The 21373-nt window shown below is 48.7% G+C and overlaps 1 protein-coding gene across 1 annotated transcript; it reads left to right on the top strand.

Moving 5' to 3' along the window:
- Positions 1–1065: 1065 nt before the first annotated feature.
- Positions 1066–19015, top strand: EAH_00001900 (hypothetical protein, conserved; the record flags this gene model as incomplete). Its single annotated transcript, XM_013394918.1, has 31 exons — positions 1066–1158; positions 1357–1569; positions 1903–2073; positions 2261–2473; positions 2660–3124; positions 3272–3394; positions 3679–3930; positions 4387–4553; positions 5069–5243; positions 5717–5984; positions 6081–6233; positions 7183–7515; positions 7804–7956; positions 8097–8436; positions 9237–9475; positions 9627–9856; positions 10111–10826; positions 10969–11272; positions 11559–11766; positions 11970–12255; positions 12533–12777; positions 12880–13030; positions 13297–13524; positions 13808–14111; positions 14275–14472; positions 14702–14924; positions 15511–15659; positions 15871–16560; positions 17672–17700; positions 18425–18648; positions 18870–19015. 31 exons carry the CDS (start codon positions 1066–1068, stop codon positions 19013–19015), a joined length of 7689 nt encoding a protein of 2562 aa, XP_013250372.1.
- Between the last annotated feature and the right edge of the window lie 2358 nt (positions 19016–21373).

Raw genomic sequence — 21373 nt, 5'->3', positions numbered from 1 at the left:
TTCGACGAAATTTACTGGGCTGCTAGACGAGAGGCGAAATCCATACGAATGCCAAGAGATAGATACTTAGAATATAAGTACACCCAGCATTTCCAATGATGGGTCCAAGCTCGCCTCCATTAAACCCTTCACATTAAACCTTTCACAGTATGCTTGTCCAGCAAAGGCAGCTATGTGCTTCGTGCTCCCCGTATTTTCAGAAGCAGATAACCACCAAAGCTCCTGTGCATGTCTGCGGTAATGCCTTGCATGCTGTTCGATCGATACTCAGGTGGCCCCGGGGATGAGTGCTAGTTTCTTGGTGAGCCTAAATATGACAAAGAACAGTAGAGTTTTCTCGAACAGCTCACAGAAGGGTAGAGCAGTTGAGCGCAGAGGCATCCACCTAGAAGAATAGTCAGGTCTCATGAGCATAGCCAACCCTCATTACTTTGTGCAGGTAACGTTTCGAGCTGGCGACAAGAAGACTTATTCCTACGACTTGCATATCGAGACAGAAGTAAATAATATAGCTCCCCTATTTTCAGCCCTGCAATATCTACAGACGCGCGAACATGTCTTGCGTAGCGCCAAAAGCACAGTGCACTTCATCTAGAGTCATACAATTCATTAGTCCTCACGTACGCGTATCGAGGTTTATAGACATTCAAACTCATCTCAGAATGCTCGTCTTTAGCATTAACACTTCCTCCCCATTGGATGTTTTTATTCGTTATGTAACTTAGCGGGAAACATTTTTGGTCCCTCTGCGGGCATTCAAAGGCTTATGTTCCGTAAGCCTTCCTCCAATGATTTCTTTGGATGGCGCAATTGTGGGAAAGCGAAAGGAAAGGACAGTGTTGCTGTCCAATAATGGCAACGCTGCTTCCAGTATAACACTAGTGGTGCCGCCTCCATTTGATGTACAGCCCGACTCCTTCCTGTTGCGTGTTGGAAGCACACAGCAGGCAAGCACCTTCTCAGTATACACTTACACTTTGAAATGACTTAATCGCTCGTGATCGCACCTAGAATATTTGCTGGGTGGTTTATTGTACCCAAACGAAAACTGCTTTCAGCGCCAGCATGCCGCGATTGTTGTTCCAACAGGTTGTCTTTGCAATAGAGTCGTCTCGGTGCGGGGCTTTCGATGCCCGACTGGAAATCAAGTATGATGACGTGGGTTCCTTTGATCTACGGAAAGATAAAATTCCACAATTGCAGATAGCTGCACCTGGTGTGAAGCATGCGTAACTTGGTATACGAGACAATGCTCTCCTTGGGTGTACAAAACTGCCTTGATCTCTATGACCTAGGGATATTCGCTATAGTATATTCGCCGTACCACTCGTTGTTTGTGTGAGCTGCTCATTTCAGGGCAGGGTGGAAGTGAAACCGATTCAGGGAACAGTAGTCGAGGGCGCAGTCACCATATCAACTTCCTCCCTCAAGTTTGACACGACCTTTGTTAACCTGAGAAGCGAAAAGACTGTTTCCATTGAGAATAACTCAACCGAACACTTGCCTTTTTGGTGGTCCTTTGGCCCGTCTAAAGAGATCAGAGACCAGTCGGAACCCCACCTCGAGTTGGTCTCCTCTGGGTGTTATTCTATTAAGCCGGCATCTGGGAGAATTTGGGCAAATTCGCGGCAAAATATTCGCATCGAGTTCGCTCCATTGCAAGCGACTAGTTACAATTGCACAGCCATCTTGAACATTGCTGGAAGGTGACACGTTTGAGAAATCCCTTTACCTGTCACGGCCCGTAGGAATTCAGGATGATAAGAAACGCATATAGAAACTAAAGCGATTGTGGATCCTTATCGGATCAGTAAATGAGGCAGATAACCGACTCAACCGTCCCTTTTGCCCAGAACTCAACAACAGAGTCTTTCGTCGGCAGCGTTTTCTTCGTGTAAGTAGATTGCGAACGCTGTGCAAATTGACTCTGTGGAGGACAGAGAAAAGGGTCTCAAACTTCAACTCTATGGAACGGGCACAGGGCCACAAGTCAAGTTCACCAAAGCCGAGCTAGACTTCGGCGACGTTGTCGTCTACACGGAAAAGATGCTTGACGTGGAAATTGTGAATACAGTAAGTTATTTGTCAAAGATATCTCCAATGTATAGACTAGAAACCAGAAAATAGGCAACGCGGCACTCCCAACAAACAGTAGTCGGATCCCTAATTAGTTGGGCATATTATGATAAGCTAATCTTTTGGGGAAGTTTTTAAGCAGGAAGTAGTTTCCGACCTTGCTCTTGTATGACGGTGCCGGCAGGGTGACATCGCTGCATGCTATTTCGTAAAGCCTGCTGAGGGTGCTTTCCCTCCAGGCACAGAGGTAAATTTCACCCCCCGCAGCGGGTGTATTTGCGTTAACAAGGCTGAAAGAGTGCAGGCATCGTTGCGGCCAGCATTCGTGGGAGAGTTCGAAGCCACAGTACTGTGGGCGATCGAAGCGTCTCCAGAAGACATCGTGTTAAAGCTTAAGGTGATGCGCTACTGACTGCGAGAACCCGCTGGCGTTAAGTGGCATTCCACAATACTTCCGCATACAGGCTAAATCTCACAAATACTTGTTGCGGTGCACTTGGCCCGAATGCTGCTTTGCAAATAGTAACCCTTGGCATGTGAACATCAAGTGTGTCTAAGTGCCCCTCGTGGAATCCGCATGCAGGGCAGAGCAGTCCCTCCCCAGATTGATCACGATGTTTCGTCCATTAACTTTGGGGTGATTCCCTTTGGGTTTGAAGAAGTGCGCTCCGTTCAACTAACGAACACCAGTGATGCTCCGCAAACGGTCGAAGTGAAGGTTTTAAAGAGGGTGGACGATACATATGGCGACATCAGCATCAGCCCTAACGTGTTGATCATCCCTGCCGGTGCTTCCAAAAACGTAGACATTTCCCTTTGCCCTTCCAAGGCACAGGCATACGTAGAAGAGATTGTCTTTGGTCTTCCGGGGTTGATTGACGAATATTTCATTTTACCTCTTCGGGGTTCAAGCAAGACTCCGCAAGTTGCACTAGAACCGGAAGACACCCTTGTATTCGACGACGTTTTTATAAACACAACAGCAAAGAAGGCTTTTATAATCAGAAATACTTCACGGCTTTCTGCTCAATTTTCTGTCACCCTGGAGGTCAGGCATGAGCCCTTTAGCATTGACGTCTCCCCTGCCAAATTCTTCGGCGCCAATGTTCCATTAATAGGCACAGTATGATGGGCGAAAGACTTTCCAATCTCTGAGTTCCTTTCGACATCTAGTTCGCTGCTGCGTTTGGATCAGGGGGGTGATAATGTTGGCGCTGAGGTGTCGCCGTCAGAGGGCTTGGTTTCTCCACTTTCCGCTGTCGCCATTTCAATCGTCCTCCACCCTTTAGCGCCTGGTGAAGTTCGATTCACTTGTTGGGTAAGCATAGCCGGCCTGGACAGTCCGTTCCCGCTAGAAGTATCTGCTTGCGTTTCCGGTCCTAAGCTCAAGATCGAGCCCAAAGAACTCCAATGGAGGAAAGTACGAAGCCAACAATGTACCCGAAGGCAAAGCCCCAATTGCGCATTCAGCGAGCGGTCGCTGCTTTTCTATTGAACTCCTCAAACTCACCTCTATGGTCATTTTTAAGCATAGTGTGTAAAGGAGACTCTTTGTAAGCAAGTCAAGCTGCGTCATACCTTACTGCGGCGCCTTGATTGCAGATAAAATGCCTCGACGAAGTGGCGCAGCAAGTTGAGCTGACCAACACTTCACCCATCCCAGCTTTGATTCGCTTCTCCATTAGGAGCAAGCATGGGTATTTTACGGTCAAGAACTCCGAAATGACTTTGGAAGGAGGGGCTTCGGCACCAGTTTACGTAGTTGCCACTTTCCTTGAAGCAGTTGCTTCCACTGGACAGTTGCTTGTATCTGCTGTGGATGGACAAAGTTTGGTGGTGTACTTGAAAGGCCAGGTGAGAGTGTTGGCTTTGTGTTAACCACCTGTGTAGTTCTACAGTAGGAAGAGCACGTTGTGTCAGGATGCTCAGCAGGCTATGGAATGTAATATTGCTAGTGCTGGTACATTCAGGCTGTGGGCTCGCCTGTTGTCTTGGAAGATTTTGGGTCCTGTACTGATTTCCAGCAAGTGTGTACTAGTATTCCCAAACGCAAAGCCTTTAAGCTCTTAAACAGGGGTAGCCGGCCGCGTCAGGTCCACTTTCTTGACGGATCAAGAAATACATTCTCACGACAGGCCAACGACTCACAACAAAAATTCAAGGTGCACCCAAACGAGTTTATCCTGGGTCCAGATAGCTCAATGCAGGTGAGATGCTGCCGCCCAACGCACGTCCAAGGCGACGCGGTCCTCAGCATTAGTCCAGGCACCGCTACAATCGCTGGGGCACAGCTTTTCTATGCTTGCACAGGTTGTAATTGAAGCCTTGAGCACGTTGCCAGGAAGGGCTTCGCAAGTTATTATCTGCCAGGAGTCCTTCGGTCCTGGGACTACGGCAGTGCGCATCGCTAGAACACTCGCCACGGCGGACTTTTTCACGCCCAGTCTTGTTGCCACACCTTCTTCACTGGCCTTTAAGTGAGATTCAACCCACGATAAGCGGGGATAACAGCAAAATCGAATGTTTCCAACTGCCACTATATTCCAAGAGGAATTCAAATTGCTCGACGGCTTCTTCGGCGCTCCATAGGCGGTGTTGCTTTGGCCACCTGTGATTCTCTACAAGGCACCAATGGCGAGTGGAAAATGAACCTGAGCTTCTCCGGGAAGCGGTCCTGTTGACAAATTCTTCTCCCATCGTCCTTAGATGTAGGGCGAAGGCAACACCACCTTTCGACGTCGAACCTAAATCTTTTTCTTTGGGCCCGCTAGAGGCGCTGGAAGTTAGTGTGTTTTTTAATACTCTCTACAACGGCCGCCATTCCTCCAGGACAAAGTAAACTTTAACACATCAGAAAAATGGGTGTACTAGAGCTCATCCCTCAACTTAAAGCCATACGGAAACCTGCGCGCGTAAGGTCAAAGGTACTTGCTGGAGGAGAAGTGCACCACATCATTTACTACTTACAACTGTGCCATTCCTTATTTATCAGGGGCTCGCTGGAGATCAGTTTCAAAGAGCATCCGCGGGTAGATGTGATGTCACTAGAAGGGGAGACAGAATTCCCGAACATTGAGCTTGAGACAACCTTGCTAGATTTTGGCTTCATAGTAAATGAAACTACGAAGAGGATTCCGCTTCGCATGAGAAACATCGGATGCGTCCCGGTGACCTACAGTTGGTTTTTAACAGATGCATACTCAGTGAAGGACCTCAAAAGTACACTCGCACATAGTTCAGTCTAGTTCACCATAGGACGCAGGCTGAATCCCACATATTTCTAGCGCCTCCAACGATTGAATGATGCGTTCATAAGTCGAGTGCCTCTCAGGTGCTGAAAATAATGAATCACTCAATTTAGAACGCTCGGACGTACCCATAAACAGAATATTTGACTTCACGCCTTTTACTGGAGTTATTGAACCGGGCGCCTTTGAAACAGTCCATGTACGCTTTTGGGGGGTGCCTAACCGCGAGGCTTCTGCTGTAGCCCTGTGTAGCATAGGCCACGGACCTGAATACCCAGTCCGCCTAATAGGTAGGCGACTTCATAAAGGTCATTCAAGTGCACTGGGTTGAACTCACTTCATTAAAGAAGAGCAAGCACCCACGTTTGACTGTCCCTGCCGTTAATGGGTAGGCTTCGTTTGGTGTGTTTCGGCGCCACTTCATAGGTCGAGCATCTACTCCGCGCCTAAAGGCCAGCCAGACCGAATTCGACTTGGGAGAGGTGCCGTATCTCAAACCAGTTACCGTCGAGGTAATCTTGGCTAATGGCGGGTTCGTTGACCTCAGCTTTGCTGTCGACTTGGAGAGAGTGGCGAGGCCATGGACCATAGAAGTTTCGAGAAGAAAGGGACTCATACGGGCAAATGAAAAGTTTAAGCTAGAAATAACTTTCATGACGGGTATATTTCGTTCCCTCAGGTAGGGTGCAAGGTATTTGAAACAGCGTGTGAGTGCGAAAGTAGCTTCCTCACCTGTCTCTGTACTTGATACTCCAGGAATGCCGGCGGAGGTCACTGAACAGATATTCATAGAAGTAGACCACTGCGACCCCATTGCTGTCACTCTTCGTGGAAGGGGAACATACCGTTGTCTCCTTTTCGGTCTTCCTCGAGCAACGGAAGAAGGTGGCTGCGAAGAAACAGACCAGAGTGAGCGGAGCTAGCTTTCAGGCGATGGCTCAACTGTTGTCGGTTAGCATAACAAGATACCGCAGCCCCCTACAGATACACCTCTTGAAGAAATCCTTGACAGTTTGTAGCTGACCTTGTAATGGTGGGATGCGAAGGCGAGGCCGGCGCCTCTGCTGAGAATGGGACGGACTCCTCTGTTTGGCAGAAGGCGGCGGAAGTTGATCGGCAAAAACTTTGTAAAATTATGCTGGAACAGTATAATGTTGTAGGTTGGCACTGTTTAGCACAGAAAATATTCCGCAGGTAGCTAGATCCTACATGCCATTAGGGGGATGTGCTGCCTGAATACAGGATTCTACAGAGAAGTCCATGACTTGTGAGGGTTGCTTTTCTTGTGGCTCAAGGCTGCAGCTTCAACGTCCAGATATACGTCGGAACAGTGCACAGTGGATGCACTGAACGGGCAGTGCAGTGGGAAAGATGAAAAAGAATCCCTTATGCACTCCAGCTCGTCCTTGTCTGTAAGGCCGCCCTTATAACTGGCGGGGGGGGGGGAAGAGGGGCAGGAAATTGAAAAATTAGGGCTGGTAGGGCGATGGTTAAGTATGCAGCTGCAACGGCGAGTTAAAGCACATTTTGTCGGTATAGAATATGTCCACAAATATGGTAAGTGCGCCGTTTGCCCTTCGCGCAGTCAGCATGCTTTGCCAACTGGCGACTTCCTGGGGAGGAAGCAGCGTTTGTTGCAACCCCAGGCAAATATATACTTGAGTTTGGGAGTGTTGTTGTCGGCCAGTCAAAAACAAGGGTAGTCCAATTGCGCAATGCTTCTCCCCAGACATTTGGAGTCAAGATCAACAAGAAGGTCGGTAGGAGTTTAAGAGAAAGGGAAAGATGGCTACCTGGCTACTGGCCGGAAAGGCAGAAATGTCACTTTATTCGATATACCTATGTTTGTTGGTGGCAGGCTTGCTAGCGGTGGTTGTTACTCTTAGGAATGGTGGTAATCACTTTTACCTCCTCCGATTGACCGGTTTTCCCTTCGATTCCTGTGCTTCTTTGCAGGAACTACAAGGGACTGGATTTCATGTGGAGCCTGATGTGATTAGCCGTTTGCACCCGAATGAGCAAACAACAATCGCTGTTACAGCCAAGCAGGACAAGGAGGGAGATGCAAACGTTCTCCTCACAGCCTTCGTTTCTGGCAGCCTGAGCTACCAGATCACCCTTAAAGGCAAATTTGTTGTGCCTGACCTCCACTTCTACACAGATATATTAGACTTTGGAAGCATCAAAAGGGGTATGCAGCATGAGGAGCAGAAATGTGTTTGTTTCTGCACTTAGGGGGACTCCTCATGTGCAGACGAGTATCCTGCCGTCATCTTGCTTGCTCGTGCTACTGATTAACTTCATTGTTGCAAAAGAGAAAACAGGCAACAGCCCTGCAGTTGAAATCTAGTGATCCGCGTATCTGTCCTTACTGAAATCTCATCTCACCGCCTTGACCAAGGAGAATGCCCGTCAGTTATGGCGGGGGATACCGCTCTTCATCTTAGCTGGAGTGCGCTTGATGGAATTGGTGCTTCAGGGCTCTGTAAAACGCTGACACTGAGGGTGCGCAATGAGAAGAGTGTTCCTGCTCAGTGGCGTTACAGGGGTCTGGTTGACAAGGGTGACAAGGCGCAACGTGACGCTCTTAGGTGTTTTACCATAGAGCCAAGGCAGTCAATTGTCGAGCCAGGTAGGCGCGTACCTGCGATGGCCACTCGGCTACTTAACAATCCACTCAGGAAGTATAGGCTGTGTTTGGCTGGGCCTACGGGAGCAGTGAAAGCAGCAGGGTTCATGAGCCTGAAGGGAGTGACTGTGCTGCCTCTACAGGAGAATGGATTGACTTAAAAGTCCACTTCTTTCCAGAAAAAGCGGAGAAAGAAATTTGCGCTCGACTGATATTCTGCATTGAGGACAATCCCAAGTGGAAATGCATAACGGCAACGGGAGCTCCGAAGCTTCCCCGATTGGAATTTGTCCCTCCCTTTGTGGATTTTGGATACAGCCTTCCCTCACAAATTTTGCGGCAAGAACTAATAGTGCGCAATAATTCTGACGAGCCTTACGAAATCTATTCTCTTGAATTCGATGAGCAGTATAAACAAACGAATGCTCTGCTCCGCGATTACGACGGCTTCGACGAATCAGGGATTGCTCTGCTCCCTGTTAGGTATTTCCCACAACGGGGGCAGTGCAGTGGACGTAACGTTGGTTGTTAGGCTTCAAGCGAAGTGATGCATAGTCCACCTGGGCATTACCGCCGTTCTCTTGCGTTCCCCCACTGCTAAGTTCTCAATGCCATGTCCTTTGTAATTGTGTCTCTGTGGTGGGGCGTGACATCCATTCCTACTCCTAAACCTCTAAATCATGGCGTTGCCAATGGTAAACATCAGCAAGATATTCTGAGGCCACTTAATGCATATAAAACGACTGGCATCCCGTCAGACCTTCTCGGCAGGAGGATGGAGGATAGAAGTATTCTTGGCGCCTAATGAAATTGCTGTGTTGAGTGCAGACCCCCCGGGAAATCGTGTTGGTCCAGAGTACGGAAGGTCGCCTTAAAAAAAGCTGCAGCTGACTGCTCACTCGCTACAGATCCCGAGGGGCCTGCTGTAAAAACTGAGGTTCCAAACAGCGCACGAGGGAAACAGCAAAACGTTCCGACGGAACCTACTCCATGTGAACAGCAAATATTAGAAAGCAGTAGTGATGAATCTGCTGATGAAGGACCTCAGGAGTTCCCCTATAGAGTTTTGCCGCCTTGCAGGTCAAGTTGACACATCCACAAAGTGGGGGCCCGGTCTGACTTGTTAATTGGCTCAGCATCGTCTACAAGCACTGCGTAATCCAGTGTCGGACGCTTATCTCCACTATAGGGCACTTTGCTTTCCCCCTTCTCAGCAAAATTTGCCTTGCATGAGGCGGTATGTATGCTGTATCACTCAAGTATACAAATGTTCGTATGTACAGGCAAAGTGCAATAGTTTTGGGCCCGGTATGCAGCGGAAAGCGCTGCGTCGCTGCCCACATAGGAGGTGCGGCTCGGCGGCAGCTCACCCTAGATGAATGTGTTGAATGGGCAATCGCTGCCTCCGGAAAGAAAAAAAAGCTTGAGGCGGCTGGAGTGGAGAATGCCCGGCTTGTTGAGGAGTTGGTTAGGTCCGTTGAAGCTCAGGATGGCGAAGGAGAAGTTTCTGGTGTCAAAAAGAGTACGCTAGTACATCTGAAGAATGCACAACTCATACTGACCCAAATCACGTTTGCCTAGTAGTAATGAGTAGGCATAGCTAAGGCTATGCTTAAGGAGAAAATGCACTCACAGATAACTGGGGTGCCTCTGAGTCTTACCGTCCACCCCAGGTGGCAAAACAAAGCCCGGCAAAGGTGACCGACGAGCAGACGTTAGTGGCCCAGGGCTTCCTTTGCACCTACTGGCGGCGGCAGTGAAGCTGCGAGCGGCACAGCCAGACTGTTTTGCCGGCACAGTTTTTCGCGTCGAGCCTAGTTCGTACTGTTCCTCCCTTGCCGACGGAGCACTTTCCATCGTGAGGGGTCTTCGGAACGAAGATGTCATGGTTGTCATAATAAAGGTATGGAGCTTGGGCCTTCTACCGGCGCATCCAAGTATGCAAATTTTGTAGGGTTCCAGCCGGCCGCCTCTCTTTGCATGGTTGTCCGTTGTCAAGCCTTATATACGCCACAGTTGGAAATGACTACGTTTGCTTTATTGTATCTGTCGTAGTTTGGACAACCAGATTGCTCACATCATGAAGGGGAATCTGCCCCAAATCCACTATCAGAAGGCGTTGCATTCTATAAGGGACTTTTGGCGAAACAACTTCAGAGGGAACGTGAGATTGTAGAGCAACTCGATTGCGGCAAGGGATCAGATACTGTTTCTAAGTCTTCCGCATCTGCAGCACAATCGGATTTAAAAAAAAGAAGACCCCCTAGTGCTGTTGAGGGGGAAAACCACCCAACAGCTGTCCAGCTGGCAGATGGAAGTATGGAATCTTTGAAGCACGAACTGCAGTCGCTTCAACAGTCACGTCAGAGGTTTGAAGGCTTCTTCACCACTGGCAAGCTGGCGCAAATGTTTGTGCAGGATCAAGTTTCAGCCTATTGCTGTGCAGAAACTGAGCTTTTGAAAGAATTGAAGACTGAAATGGAACAATCCCCTGTTCCTCTCTCGTCTTGTAGTGGCTCCAGGAGAAGCAGCCAAAGGACGACTCTCAGCTCCTTTCAGCGCGTCCTCACATTCTCCACTGGCTATGCTAACTCATCGCAACCCGTGCAATCACTACTCGCTCAACTCCAGCCCCTGAGGGAACCTATTATCCCTAATGAGCCACCAGTGCCAGCGCCTAAGTTCCTTGAAGTTGTCCATTATCCGTCCTCCTCACCTGCATTGGAACCGCCAGCTAAGTTCTTCCTGTTTGCACCTCTGCCTTCTACGCCGTGGGAAAAGGCAGACGACGAAGAAGCTAAAACCAGAGCCAAAAGGCCAAACACTGCAACATCCGCTATCACAACTAGATCAAAGATCAAGCAGGAGAGAGGGTATGGGCAACACCAAATAGCATGCAGTCGAGCGGTAGTCCTGAGTTGCCCTACCAAAGAACAAGTTGCACAAGTTCAAAAATTATCCCCCTTCCAGATGCCTCAAAAAGGCCTGCAGAAATGCGTGAACTGCCTTACTCAGTGGAGAAGACGAGAGCATAGCTGCACGACTGACAGTGGAACCAGGATTCACGAGGGCAACACGGTGGACATTGCAGCCCCAAACGGAGCAGCGCTTGCTTCTTAAATGCTATGTCGATGAAGAAGGCGAGCTCGCGTGCGCTCTACACTTCTGTGTGGTTGGAGACCCCCAAACGTTTAAGCTTGGAGCAAAGGCTACCTGTTCCGTGCCAAGGCTGCTTAACTTTCCTGAAGGGTGCTTTGAACATGCGATACAAGAACGGCCTGCTCAGTGTGCCACCAAAAGAGCCTATATCGCCAGTGAGGTATGTCTCAGCTTTAAAAGATTGTCAACTATTTCAGGGCGTCCGCTTCAACCTCTGCCGGATCACTGTAGTGCCGCGTGTGCAAAGCTAGGCGCAACTTTGATACTTTTTGAAGCTCTCATTAAAATGAGCGTCTTTGCCATACCATTCCCCGCTGGGACAATTTTTATTTCTAGACCTGTTAAATATGTACTGGGAATTTTTAATTTACGACTTTCACACCTTACGAAGCATTAAGCGTCGATACTCTCCACCCTTTTTTTGGCTGGCATGGCTTATTGCACAGGGAATATTTGATTGGGGGCCGCTTCTCGCGGGGCGTTCAACGACAAACGTAAAATCCCTGTACTCCAAGACTTCCTCTGTTGACGAGATAGACCTCGTGACAATTCCGCCGGAACTTTGCGACTTCATGACCACACTAACCTTGAAGAATGGCTCCCCCTTCACAACCACTGTCAAGGGAAGTTTTGTTGGGACGAATAATACAGAGGGTGAGGAAATTGGTGGCTTTCCAATCAGGCCAGCTAAATCAAAACTTCTGAATTCGTTTGACGAAATTTGATTTGCTGTGTTGTTCGTCAACATGCCGGCACGCTTCATTAACGAGACACTGTTTTTCATTGCTGGCGGTGAGAATGCGGATGTGAAAGCGGCCACGACTATTCCAACCTTTTATGAAACTTCTGTTGCTCAGTTGAAACTACCAGGGGACGCAAGCCACAGAAAGGTCAAGCAGGAGATCCTATCTTTCTCCTATTTCCTTCTGAAGTGACCCTTACACAAAATGCGCTGGCACGCATGCATTTATGGTGCCTACCCAAGACAGAGGGCGAAGTTACAGACAAACTAGTCTTGACTCTGTCGGATAACCAACAGCCACTGGAAATCAAGCTCTCATCTCGCTGTGTAGTGCCAAAAATAAGCCTGCAAGCAGAGAGCATCGTGTTTGGGAGAATCCTCATAGGGCAGACTGCAAGGAGGTTAGTCATTTGCAAATGGTGCGGTCACCTCAGCAGCTCCCCATAGTTGCCTAGCGGCTGCAAAAGTAGTACAGCAATACAGGCTAGACGGTACGATTTTCGAAGGGCTTAACCCACCCGCAGTTGGCATCGGTAAAGGTGGCCACGCCCTGACCCGGAAACTTACGACACTTCTTACTGTAATGCCTGTGGGAAGTTTATGCCCACCTAAATTTTCACTGCAGAAAACACACAGTAGGCGAGAATTTGCGCCTTATTGAGTGTTGTGTGTGCGCAGAACAGTCTTAGTTGAGAATCCCACTCCTTTCGAAATACGATGGAATTTCACAGTTCAAGAAGCGCCTGCGAAATGCTTTTCGTTCGAACCCGAGCAAGGTGGAACCTTGGATGCATTCTCCAGCCAACCGCTTAACATCGTGTACGAAGCTCCTCTTAAGCCTTCCACGGCACAGTGCCGTCTGACCTTCAGATGCGCAGATGCAGAGGGAATTTCAAACGGATCTGAGGTCAAAATCATGCAAAGTGAGCAACGGCGTCCAATCCCCCAACAGGATTTTCTGAGAAGGCATTGCTTATACTTCAGGTTCAGAAAACTAGGCTGTCCCCTTGCATGCGATGAATCAGTTTCAGCAGAAGCCTTTTGTATTGATGCTGGAATTGAGCTGCCATCCAAGACACGAGTCTTCGAATTCGGCAAGGTCCAAGCATACCAGGAGGCCGAAATACCGTACACTGTATACAATAGGGGGAAATATCCTGTTCGGTTCGAGATTGAGTAAGTCTCCACAAACGGTGGCCAAAACACTAACACAACTCACCCTCTCCTTTGGGAGGGAAATTAGTGAAGTGCTGCTTTCACAGCAGGCCGCGCTACACTGGAAGCCCTTACGACATACTTTCCATGCAGCCCTCTCTTCTCCAGAAGGTACAAGGGCTCCACGAAAGGGGACGAAACTTTCTGTTATAAAAGGGTAATTGCCTCTCTCGGATCGTGGCCACGTCGAACCTACTTGAACCAAGTCAATCTTTGTGTGGCTTCAGCATCAGTAGCCCAAGGCTACTAGACCTGCTGACGTTAACTCCTCAAAGCGGTGAAGTTAAACCAGGGGAGCAACGGAAGGGATTGGCACGCATCAGCGCCAGGCATGAAGTTGAACTAACTGGCACAGAAGAGCTGGCTGTGACTATCAAGGACGCTGAATCGGGCTATGCCATAGAGCCCCCACAGCAGCCCCTTCAGGTCATGGCTATTGTAGCCTTCAATGAAGTGTCACTCTCACCTCCGCGGGGCCTCAATTTCGGCCCAGTGGAAAGTGGCAAAACAAGCTTGCTGTAGGTCAAGGGGTTCAACCTGAATGCTTTTACTCTACCGTAGAGGAGAGTTAGTACATATCCTTGGGACATGGCACTACAGGTTGGATGATATGACCTAGCCTGCTACAAATAAGTTCAAATCTATGTCGGCCTGCGCCACTAGAATAAAGAAAATGTAAGAGGTGATAGCGAGAATTTGCAATGCCCGCCGATTATTTCTTTGAATTAATGCTCTCAGTTCCTTCGAACTAGAGAATAAGGGTCGCTTTTCGTTTGACTGGTATTTGGTCAACCAAGAATGCATGTTTACGGCTCCTGAAGAGCCAGTAAGAGGAGCTGAACCTCCCCAGAAGGGGGAGAAGCAGAAGCTAGGGAAAGCAAGACTCCAGGGAAAGTCTCCAGAGAAGTCTCTTGGGGCAACATTCGGCCCATTTAAGATAGTACCTGTTCGCGGTCAGTTGGACCCCGGGACCAAGACATCAGTTCAAGTTGAGTACGGCGCTCAAGGAGACGCATCGCATTCGATTAGCTTAGCACTGCTGGTAAGATTGCTGTAGATAGTCCCGCTCTCACCCTGCAGATGAGGCTAATGCATCAGCATACGCCTCCGCAAAAACTTCTTGGTAGAAAGCTCCTCTAAACTGGACGGTTTGTCCGCGCTGCACTGCTAGTGTAAGGCCTACAGACCAATACCCCCTGCGTCAGTGCACCGCTCCACCTGTGCAGGTTAACGGTGTGAGACTGGGACACGCTGACGAAGCTTTCGTCAGTTCCATCGGACCGATCGCGGCATTCTTTGCCGATCCCTCTGCTCCCATAGATTTTGAGGCATACGGTCCCATCAGGCCAGCTGCAACCTACTTCATTCAAGGCCAAAGCAGCGTTCCATGCATCAGTCTCGAGGTGAGAACCAGGAGAAAAAGGAAGGAAACTTCCCAAATGGAAAAGATTATAGGCAGCATTTTGCTTTTAAGGAGAATTCACTGCCTTCAATAACAGAAACACTGGCTTTTGCTTTGGAGTAATTGATACTAGTGCAAGACCAGACCACAGCGTAAAGGGATTGCTTGAAATTCACATTCTGCACATTTATTCTTACGTGACTGTGCGTTGCTTCACATGTCCTTTGCAGCCGGAAAAACTCTTCCATGAGCAAGCGTTGGCAATTTCAATGGATGAGGCCTACGCCATATGGCAAAGACGTAGTGGGACAATTTTTGTCCTGGATGAAAACTGTTTGTGCTTTGGGCCTGTCATTGCTGGGTCTCCAGGGTCGACATCGGGAGTCGTTGAAACAATTCGCATTGACAATCCGCAGCTGATCCCGGCTGAGATAATATTCGAGATTAAACAAGGTCCTAGGGGACCGCATGATAAGAATGCAAGTGGACTGCGCATAGACACCAGAGACTCAACCACGTTACACTTCTTCTAAAGGAGCATTGCCGCTTTAAAGACCTGAGGCATGTGTACCTTGAAACTGGGCTTGCTCTTTGTGCAGCAACAGGTAGCGGACGAATCAGCGTTTGACGTACAACCGAAGCGCATAGTTGTTGCTCCTCACGACTATGCCCATGCAACGCTGTCATTCAAGCCAACAGCTCTTCAACAGTACAGTTCCTTGCTTCGAATAGCAGTTGAAAAATCAGCTAATTCTCTCACTGGCCAGGCGCAATTTGATCTGCGTGGGGAGGGGACTCTTCCAAGCATAACATTGGGTTTTCCAACGTCTGTTTTTCAAAAAGACGGGAGTAAGTGCACTCTTCGTGCGTTTGATTGCATCGTACCCTCTGGTCAACATTTCGCGTGCACCTGCATGGGGCGACTAGCTGCACAGGCAGACTGACTTCAAGCCTCTCATGGTAATTGTTGACGTATGTCAACGCACTGATTCAGAGCCAAAGAGCCACCTGCCGTACTTCGATTTTGGGCGTATCCCAGTCTCGCGGACGGTGGCGATTCCGGTAGTCATTAAGAATGAAGGGATCATTGCTGCTACAGCTCGTGTGCAGCTCCCGCCATGTGACTCCATTGACTTTGAATTGCCCCACTCAATCACGCTAAAGCCGAAAGAGGAACGAAATTTCTCGGTGAGCCAGACCTCTGCTGTTGCAGGCGGACTGACTTGCCTTATAACCCTGTAAAGCGGAAGAAGCGCCACAGATGGCGGACCTGCAGAGTATTAGTACTACTTAGGGTTTATGCATGACAGATCCTCTAGTGAACAACCAAGCAATCAAGCAGCGCTCGTTCTTGTCGGCGACAGAAAGTTCTAATTTTTTCCCTGTGGCGGCGCTTCAGTTAGCCTACCGGCCGAAAACACCAGGAGAACTGGACTACAAATTTAACCTGTCGACTCATGCTAATCCTTTCGAAAACGTGGAGATTCATGTTAAGGGGTGCGCTTTTTCAGAAGAGCTCATCTGGTCTGTAGCAAACTCAGCAAATCAAAGTCTCCTGCGGACCGGCGACGGAGAACTCCTTGATGGGAATCACCTCATGTTTGATGATGTGCCGCTTGGCAAGATGGTAATTCAGGACCTGTCACTTCGCAACATCTCGACGCAAGCCATATCGTTCGATTTGAATATGGATTCACTAGGGCAGCTAAAGGACAGGTTGATCATCACACCTTCAGGAGGGACACTCGCTCCGAGTGCTGCCTGTTTGGTGAACGTATCCTTTAAAACTGACGAACCGATTAGCGTAACTCACCATCCAATAAACTTCACAACCTTATTCTTACAAGGCGCCGAAAACAGCGCCAACTCTTCAAGGGTTCCATCTAAAAACAAAGGAAGGGCCAAGAACAAGCAGACGGACGGCAAATCAGACGGAACAGCAACGGGGAGAGGAGACGCGCCATCACCGGAAGAGCTGATACTGCACATTTCCGTTTCAAGCGACGTCCGCCAATGTGAAGTTAATATTGAGAGGATTGATTTTGATGCCACAACCCTTTTTAAGTCGCGTCTGTTTTCCTTTACACTAGTGAGTTCCAGAATGTGCCTTGGCAAATTATTTACAAGGAAGCCTAGCTCGCGTATGCCTGCGAGTTCCCTCCTTTTCTCTTTCTCACTAAGCCGTACTCCTGCACAGTCCTGGCGCATAGACCTTATGTGCCGTTGTTGCAGACCAATATCTCTGCAGTATCCTTACCGTATGAAATGTTCTTCGAGAAAGCAAGCGAGCGCGACGATCCTTGTTTTTACAAAGTGGCTCCTTGCCGTGGCCATATTTCCAGTGGAGGACAGCAGGTATGGAGTTCACTTCACACTTCAAAACGTTTGTATTTGGGAAAATACCGGCATAATGTCTGCGTCTGCTGACACACTGGGTACTTCACTTGCAAGGTAATCTTCAATCCCCTTTGAATCGGTTGTCGTAGACAGCAGCCCGAATGGAGCTCCTGGACGCAAATTTTGCAAATATAGAAAGGTGCCCACTCCTGCCCTACAGACCGTGCAAATAACATTCTCTCCAAAAGACATGGCGGACTTTGACAGAACCCTTGTTTGTAGCTTCCCGAATTTAGTTAATGGGTTGTCGCGGATCTCCATACCAGTGACCGCCACCGCTATTCGACCGATCTGTCACATTGAAATCCCTCCGACAGACTATCTAGAACGACGTTCACAGAGTTCTGCTCTCGCCCTTGCCGATAATGTAGCAGTGAGCATGAAAGCATAACCCTCTCGCGCTCGCTACGAAATTTACCGCTCGCAGTTTCGAAGGTGGCTCAATATACAGCCGTCGTTCAAAGGTCTAAGCCTTCCAACTTCTATTTAAATGCATCTCTGCGGAAAACAATGCAAACGCTTATCTGGCAAACTAGGCTCTGTGTACAACTGCAGGTCCTGGAAATTGAAGGTGTCGGAGTTGGCGTCCGTCACACAAGGCGAATACATGTGCATAACCCGACTGCTTGTGACATAGATTTCGAGTGTGAACCCGCGCATGCTCCAAACGAATTTGCCATGACGTCTGGAAATGTGAGCCCGCCACTTCAGCCTTTTAGATGCTTGACTCGCCGCGGGCGTGTCCTCGCTTGCAAGAAAACGGAACTCGTTTTTGAGTACACTGCAACACAACTGGGTGTCAGCGAAAGGCTCTGGACCTTCTCAGTACCATGTACGTCAAAATAGGCAAGCAATCATGTACGCCGAAAATACGTTCAAGCGGCCAACCGTGATGAAATCAGTAGTGCTATGATAACCACAACGGATTCAACGCATAACAGTGACAGCCTTTTCTGATGCATTTGGGTGAAAGCGCAAGATAACCGTCTGATTCTGAAGATATTTGCTTGGCTTAACTTTTCGTTTGCGTTTTACTGGGATGTTTAGCAAAGGAGCTGGTGCAGACACTGCTTCTGGTTGGGAGGGCTACAGAGCCTCATGTTGCGCTTGAAACGTCGCGACTAAACTTTTCTCCGACGATAGTAGGGCGTACTGTTGAAGAAAAAATACTCTTGCACAACAAAGAATCCATTCCAATTTCCTTCCAGTTTGATAGGTGAGTGGTCTGCTGTGTATGATGATCAGCCTCATCCGACCACCAGTGCAGTCAACCTATTTTGCTCAAACAAGCAGTCAATCTCCGCCATAAATGGACAGCCAACAACCGCCCAGATAGTAATTGTTACTATTCCCCAATATGTAATGAGCGAGGCCGTAGTGGTAGGCTTCGTAGTCAGCGAAGTGAGTATGTGCATTCGGCCTCACTCCACTTTCGCATTCTTTCAGACGCGTATATAACTAACTGCTAAAGAATCCAATGAGCTATTCCATTAGAGTAGCTAGCTCGAGGAAACACTAGTTTTGTTCAGAGTTCTTTCTCTTGCATGCATGCGCAGAGCGCAGCTAGAGGCTGCTGGGACAGAACTGAAAATTACGCCGCTCAGTGGCAACTTAGCTCCAGAGAGTTCCTTGCCTATTAAGATACAGATGACCCCATCTGAACAGAAGAACATAAGCGTCAGCATTCCCTGCAAAATCAACCAAAAGTTCCGCAGCCTCAGGCTAGACATCAAAGGAGAAGGGTACTATCTTATGCCTACTTTGAAACTTGTCGAGGAAGGTAAACTGAACGAAACTCCACCGGCTTCGTTTGTGCTGCTATGAGTTTGCCTGCCAAGAAATATTTCTGTCAGCTTAGGCTTCTCATTGCTGTTCCTTTCGATTCAACTAAAACAGCAGTGACATGGGATATCAAATGGCCAGGAAAGCCTGTTGCCTTTTCAGAGGCTGAACGCGTCCTAGAAGGCGATTTAGAAACTTTTGACTTTGGCTGCATTCTAGCTGGGCAGAGCAAGCAGGTCGTGCTGAAGTTAGGCAACAACGGGAAGTATGACTTCAGCTTCAGGTGGATTACAAAAGATGAAAAATGTCACGGCGGTGCTGGGAGCATACGTATTCAACCAACTGAGGGTAGGCAAGAGGACTGAGTGTAGAAACTCGACGGTCTCAATTTTGCAGTAACCTTAAAGTTGCTGGGCAGGTGGCACGTGAGTACAGCAATCAACGTAAATTTACTGCAGTACTTGCACTTGTCTTTGCCCTAACACCCATATGTGAAGAGCGCGTATTTCAAGAGGTTGCCGGGAGCCCGTTAGCAACACCGCACGGTAGCCGAACCGGTATCAAGCTCTTCCACAGGTTCACAGACAAAGGGCTATACTAAGGGCTATACCGAATGTGTATCACTCCTCTGCCCAAAATCAAACACAAAACGAAGACGTCTGTCGACCAACACAGCATGCTGGCTTTATATCAAATTTTGGTGCCATTCCTAATATTAGTAGTATGCGCCTCACATGCAAACTGCAGTGCTTCGCTATGGTCTCAGGATACATTCCCAAGGGACAGGTTTTCGACTGCGTGGCTGTTTTTGCGCCAGTCGCATCAACAAACGTGCAATCCTTGCAAGCTACTTGTGAGGTTCAAGGGAAAAAGATATGCAAACTGCTGCTGACCGGCTCTTGTACAGTCCCAAAGGTATCACTTTCCTTTTTAGCCCACGATTTTGGAACACTCTTCGTACCACAAGCGTCAGAGGTGCCTTGCGAAGCTTTGCCTGCCAAGCCTCGCATATCCTCTCGAACGGTGTTGAAGATTACAAATACAGATGTCCATCACCAATGCTCCATTTCATCCCCATTCTCACCGACTGAAGGTTTCGATGTCCAGCCACTGCAAGCCAGCTTGTCTCCTGGAGAGGTTTTGGAAATCCCAGTCACTTTCAGTCCCAGAGAAGCAAAACTTTACAAGGCCAAAATTCCTTTCTTTGTCAACGATCAACTGGCTGCCACCATTCAACTATCTGGTAAAGGGATTCCAGTCAGGTGAAATTCTTTTATTGGACCTGCCATACGAAAAAATGCTTCCTGGACAATACTAGCTATGCAAATGATTTGGGGAAGAAATGCCCTCATTCAGCCATGCAGGTTCAGCGATTGACAAGATGGAATGCTGCCCTTGATTCCGCTTAAACGAAGCCATTCACTAGCCTATGGGTAACTTTCCGTTTTTTTTTCAGAGTCGAAGCACTAGCTACTGACAACGGAATTGTCAAACTCCAACCAGTCCTGCGCGGCAAAGGCTCTTCCCAGTCAATTCGCATCATCAACCACTCCGAAAAAGCAATTTCCTTCTATTTAAAGAGCCCAGACGGGGAGCTTAGGTAACGTGATATTGAGAACTTGGGCGAAGGGGTCAATTGGGTCCACTCCAGACGGTGCACGTTCCATGTATTGTGCCAAGTCGGTATGCTGGTGGATGCATTTGGTGTTTCTGTCGAACTCCAGCACAAAGGGAGTTAGTTGGAGGCCGCCGTCGTCCCCTTCATCAATGATAAAACTGCTGCCCAAGCAGAGCATTGCGACTGAAATACTTTTCCGCCCCACTGCGCCATGCCAGGAGTTTCAGCTACCGCTGGTCGCAGAGTGCTTGGCTGAAAGTGTTCATGGCCCTCAGGCAATTCCAGTTTTCCTATGCAAGATAGCGGGGAAATGCTTTGAAGCTGAGGTTAGGTGGAAGCTCAAATCTCGTTTACGACGTCACCGACAGCACTCAGTTAGGGTGTCAACAAGCTCTCTTTTAGGATATTGTTGTAACGCGCAGAGAATCAGCACCCAGCCTATGCTCCGGAGGGAGCACAGCAGCACGGCAACAGGTAGTGTAGTCTTTGTTCACAGACGCTCATTTCAGAGGGCGCTAGTGTATATGTGAACTCGCTTTTTGCCATTCCTGCAGCTCCGGCTTCGGCCACCGTCAATGGCGTTTGGACAGGTTGTTGTTGGCTCTTGGCTGTCGCAAGACGTGCTATTGTCTAACATTGGGGAACTGCCTATGGCCTTCCGGTTCTCGAACTCGGAGTCACATCCCGGCTTGATCTCAATTAGCCCGTCCTATGGGACATTACAGCCGCGAGCGAATCAACCCGTTACAGTAACCTTCCGCCCCGCAAAGGTAATCCGCCATTTCCTTCCCAAAGCTGTAATAGCAGAGTGTGACGTGAGAAGCAAATGCATTCAACCGGGGGCCAAAAGTGTGTACATCCTTGGGCAGCAATTGCCATCAGGGATGAGAGTGGCAAGAGTACAAGCAGTGATCTACTCTGCCTCTGAGCGTTCCCATTGCCTTTGCAGCCGACAGAACAGTTGGAGATAGATGACATTATATGCTTTGGTCATGCCATTTGCAATCCAAAGGAGCCCCATACAGAGGTGGCGCGCCTCAATTTCACTGTGACCGGGCAAAGTGTTCCATTGCCAGCCGATGCAATCCATGTACTTAAGTTTGCC

Source organism: Eimeria acervulina, genomic scaffold (genome assembly GCF_000499425.1).
Source record: "Eimeria acervulina Houghton genomic scaffold, Eah_scaff6, whole genome shotgun sequence".
Taxonomy (NCBI): Eukaryota; Apicomplexa; class Conoidasida; order Eucoccidiorida; family Eimeriidae; genus Eimeria; species Eimeria acervulina.
This window is presented reverse-complemented; position numbering and strand designations above follow the sequence as displayed.